A 5,238-nucleotide genomic window follows, 5' to 3' on the forward strand; every position below is an offset into this window, starting at 1 on the left:
GTTTAGTGCCCAGTGAAGGAAAGGTATGCATAAGTGGGCTGGTTACACCACTGGCATAGGCCACAGGTTATGGTCTCACTTGGCTTGCTGGGTTTTCTCAAGCACTGCATATTTCCAAAGGTCTCGGTCACTAGTCATTGCCTCGGTGAGGCCTAAAGTTTGAAGGTCGTGCTTCACCACCTCATCCCAGGTCTTCCACAGGTTCCCTCAACTGCTAGGGTGTGACACTTTTTCACACAGCTATCCTCATCCATTCGCACCACATGTCCATACCAGCACAGTCGTCTCTCTTGCACACCACATCTGATACTTCTTAGGTCCAACTTTTCTCTCAAGGTACTTACAGTCTGTTGAATATGCACACTGACATTACACATCCAGTGGAGCATACTGATATGAATGATTGTTAAACTTTGTCACAAATAGACACAGCTGTATAAGTGACCTTAACACCATTTAAATACATATCTTAGTTTTACAGTGTATTTTGGCCAGTATATTTTGTCGTCGTTTTTATTAACTTTTGTATGTTCTGATTTACTTTTGTTGGATTGTAAATAGCCATTTTTCAAAGTTATAGTTTATAAAATAAATGGCGTTTGCAAAGAAAAATGAGTTTTTCTCTTTCTCTTTTACTTGTTTCAGTCATTTGACTGCGGCTATGCTGGAGCACCACCTTTGGTCGAGCAAATTGATCCCAGAACTTATTCTTTGAAAGCCTAGTACTTATTCTATCAGTCTCTTTTGCCGAACTGCTAAGTTACGGGGACGTAAACACACAACCATCAGTTGTCAAGCGATGTTGTGGGGACAAACACAGACGCACAAACATATATACACACATGTATATATACATATATATAATGGGCTTCTATCAGTTTCCGTCTACCAAATCCACTCACAAGACATTGGTCGGCCCAAGACTATAGTAGAAGACACTTGCCCAAGGTTCCACGCCTATGTGTATGGGAATATCTGAAAAATCATGAAGAAAAAATGAAAAATGAACAACAGGCACAGAACAATAGGCGCAGGATTGGCTGTGTGGTAAGTAGCTTGCTTACCAACGACATGGTTCCAGGTTCATTCCCACTGCGTGGTACCTTGGGCAAGTGTCATCTTTTATAGCCTTGGGCCGACCAATGTCTTGTGAATGGATTTGGTAGACGGAAACTGAAAGAAGCCCGTTGTGTATATATATATATATATATATATATATATATATATATATATATATATATATGTATGTATGTGTTTGTGTGTCTGTGCTTGACAACCAATGCTGGTGTGTTTACGTCCCCGTAACTTAGCAGTTCGGCAAAAGAGACCGATAGAATAAGTACTAGGCTTACAAAGAATAAGTCCTGGAGTCGATTTGCTCGACTAAAGGTGGTGCTCCAGCATGGCCACAGTCAAATAACTAAAACAAGTAAAAGAGTAAAGAGTACACACATGCCATGTAAACTGATATTCATACACTTACATCTTCAAAATAAATTTAATATTGTTTCTGTTTAGAAGTAGGTGGTCCTCATTGACTGTAAATTGAAGCAATATCACATTTCTATTTTTAAATGCTGAGTGGATGAGGCTGGAATCAAAGCAATTCATGCCAGGGATCTGGTGTAATGCTATGGAAAAGATAAAGTGTGGCTAATATCGAACCCCTATAAATGTTTAATCATACATTAATTAACCCATCCTTGAATGTATTTCAGAGCCAGATCAGGCATTTGGCAAAATCGGCTCAGCCCTACATTGAGACTTCTCAAGTTGAACAACCATACATCAGCCCAACCTCATCTTCATATCAAACCGATGTCACCTTTATCTGAATATGATATTGGGCCGATGTCAACCCAACGTAAGAGACCAAAATCTCACATCAGCCCAACCTCAAATTCAAATCGGCCCAACATCAGAGGTTAGAGAAAATTGGTAACATATTTTATATCCTTATGTAGAAGAATGTCAGGTAGAAGAAGATAAGAGGCATAGTGAAAAGGTAAAAGAAAAGCAGGAAGGATCCAGGATGAGATTTAAAAATGAATCCAACCTGTGAATCTTTTAAACTAATGAGTCATTGTACTCATTGATCTGTTCCAATATGTAACTTATAGGAATGGAATAAATACTATGTTCACATCCATCTGAAAAGTTTTCAGCATAATCAGGCATTTCATTTAAAGACTCCATTTTCTTAGGGCAAATATATTTGTCTTCAAACCAATAGGAACTATTTTCTTCAAAGTTGGTAGCATTCTTAATAGTGTTTGTCAAAGAGTTGTGATTGAGCTTGTTATTTTTGTCAAGAACAGCAAGCTCATGATCCACTCCTCTTCCATGGATTTGTTGAATAAGCAAGTTCAACTCTTTTGTTAGAGTGTAACACTTGACTGAAGGAAATTCACTGCTCACACTGGAGTTTGGTACCTGAGGAAACTTACAAATGATAAGTTTATTGCTTTCTTCAAGTTCCCCGAGAAGGGAAGCTGTTAAAAGTGCTGAGTTATCCTCTTTTAAAAAATTTATGTAATCTTGGTTGCTTTTCCAAGCCTGGATTCTTTTGTGAAGAGCTTTCGAGTAAACAAGAATTATAAAATCGGACTCTTGAATTTCTAAACTCAGTCTTGATGGATCACTACCTTTCACTAAACGAGCAGCAACTTCTAGTTTGCACTTGCTCATATTCAGGAAAGATATAAACTGATCAATGGCTTCACAGTGGTAAGAATGGTCCTCTGTATAAAATAACAGTCCTCTTTTCTCTTGAATTGTTCCTGGAAATATAAATTGACACAATCAATAATAAAATATCAAGAATATATTAGAATTAAAGGATTGAATTTCTTTAACTAAATACTACAAGGTCAATAGAATTAGTCACAATTTGCATGGCTCCAGAAAAATAAAATTTGCAAACCAGACACATTTAAAACTTCACTTGAGGAAAGTGAGATTTCAAAATAGATATAATCATCCAGAGAGGAAGGGAAGTAGCTATGTGGTCACTTGACACAAAGAACTTTTAAACGTGACCTTAAAAAGCAAGCCTGGCTAATCTTAATTTGATATCAGTGACTGAAACAAAAGGTTGCTGAGTTTCTAAAGAGAAATAGTTCATTCCTAATAATAATGTTTAAAGACACTTCATTTGACTAACGTAGTCACTTATTTCTTAGTTTGATCTTTTTTATGTGTTTCAGTTATTTTTAAAGTCTTGTACTTATTCTTTTAGCCTCTTTTGCCACACTGCTAAACTGCAGGGATATAGACAAACCAACACAAGTTCTCAAGAGATGGAGAGAACAAACACAAAGACACACTTACACAGTCAACTTCTTATAGTTTCCATCTTCTAAATGTACTCAGAAGGCTTTGGCTGGCCAAAGGCTACAGGCGAACAGGATGTCACGCAGTAGGACTGAACCCAAGATCACGTTGTTTGAAAGCAAGCTCATATATCAATAAAAATATTCTTTTCTACTCTAGGCACAAGGCCTGAAATTTTGGGGGAGGGGGCCATTCGATTAGATCGACCCCAGTATGCAACTGATACTTAATTTATCAACCCTCAAAGGATGAAAGGCAAAGTCAACCTCAGTGGAATTTGAACTCAGAGCATAAAGACAGACGAAATACCGCTAAACATTTCGCCTGGTGTGCTAACGTTTCTGCCAGCTCGCTACCTTAGATGAATAAAAACATTCTCACATTCACACACATATGTAAATAATGATAAAACAGACTATAAACTTTCATTCATCAGAAAATTTAGGCTTTTATTTCCCTGAACATTTATGTGAATCTGTTGTAGTCCAACTAGATCTAATAAGTGTTTAATAAACTGATATTACAATTAGTTATAGTAGTATTACTATTACTGTCGTGATGATTACAATCTCTGTTGATATATAATCATTATTTTGTTACCCATTATTACTAATATAATCCTATTGCTGTTATAACTACTACCACCAATTTATGGAATTTTTTTACCACAAATATGATGACTAATGCTTTTTCTCTTTGATTGTAACTTTTCTCAGCCAGTAATAATGACTGCAAAGCATGAGCTATTGCTTTCAGGCTACCATCTTCATATTTGTGTAAAATCACAGCTCCAATACTACTTTCACTAGCATCTACTACCACTTCTATTTCTAAATTCAGGTCAAAATGTGATAACAACAATTCTGACGTGAAGATGTTTTTAATTTCTTCAAAAGCTCTTTGGCATTGGACTGACCAGTTCCACTTAACGTCTTTTTTTAACAAATTATTCAGGGGTGCTCTTAAATCGTACATATTCAGTATGTATACCTGGTAGTAATTTCCAAGCTCCCAAAATGCTTGTAACGTTGTAATGTTTGTCGGGGGAAGCATATTTTTTATTGCACTCGCCCTAGACGGGTCTTGTCTGTGTCCATTTTCATCAATAATCTGCCCTAGATATTTTATTCTTGGCATAAAAAATTCATTTTTCCTCACTGAGCTTAAAACCCTAATCTTTTATTCTTTCAAAGACCTTTTTAACATGCTCAACATGCTGACCCCGAGTTTCACTTTTTATGGGTATGTCATCAAGGTAAATCCGAACCTGTGAGCATAATGTCCACAACTTGTTGGGAAATGCCAGGTGCTACCTCTATACCAAAAAGGTGTCGATTAAATATATACAACCCTTTATAGGTATTTATTGTCAATAATTTTGAATATTCCTCATTGACTTTTACTTGCAAATATGCTTCAGATAGGTCCAACTTTGAAAAAAAATTTCTTCCATTCAACTTTGCAAAACTTTCCTCTGGATTTGGTAACGGGTAATTGTATGGCATCAAACATTCATTTAATCCTGTTGAAAAATCAGTGCATACTTGAATTTTATTATCTTTTTCTTGACATAAACTGTTAGGGACACCCATTTTGTGTAATCAATGTTTTCAATAATGCCAAGCTTTTCAAGTCTATCCAATTCTTCGTTGACTTGTTTCAATGCTACGAAAGGTACCATTCATTTTGGTTTAAATACCGGTATAGCATTTTCTTTCACTTGAAACTTCACCTCTGTTCTGGTTCAAAGATCCAATTCATAAGATAAAAAACCTCAGGAAAATGTTTTAATTCTTTTTTTAAATCCTCCAATGCTTTATTTGTACTGGTGGAAGAACCATTCACATTTTTACAAAAAATATTTTATGGGGAGGTCCCATAAGTTAAAGTTTCATCCAGTCTGTT

At 36.1% G+C, this 5,238-nt stretch overlaps 2 protein-coding genes across 2 annotated transcripts in view; both read right to left on the reverse strand.

Moving 5' to 3' along the window:
* The window catches only part of LOC128251273 (acyl-coenzyme A amino acid N-acyltransferase 2-like), a gene marked incomplete at its 3' end in the record, with an annotated part of 93,108 nt that overhangs the window by 19,488 nt on the left and 68,382 nt on the right, over positions 1-5,238 (reverse strand). The window lies entirely within an intron of this gene.
* LOC128251274 (uncharacterized) overlaps positions 1,485-5,238 on the reverse strand; it is an 11,638-nt gene continuing 7,884 nt past the window's right edge. The window contains exon 5 of the mRNA XM_052978061.1: positions 1,485-2,780. Within this exon, the coding sequence (XP_052834021.1) occupies positions 2,068-2,780 (713 nt within the window). The 3' untranslated portion in view covers positions 1,485-2,067. The remainder of the gene's footprint in view (positions 2,781-5,238) is intronic.

This window comes from Octopus bimaculoides, chromosome 30 (genome assembly GCF_001194135.2).
Source record: "Octopus bimaculoides isolate UCB-OBI-ISO-001 chromosome 30, ASM119413v2, whole genome shotgun sequence".
Lineage (NCBI taxonomy): Eukaryota > Metazoa > Mollusca > Cephalopoda > Octopoda > Octopodidae > Octopus > Octopus bimaculoides.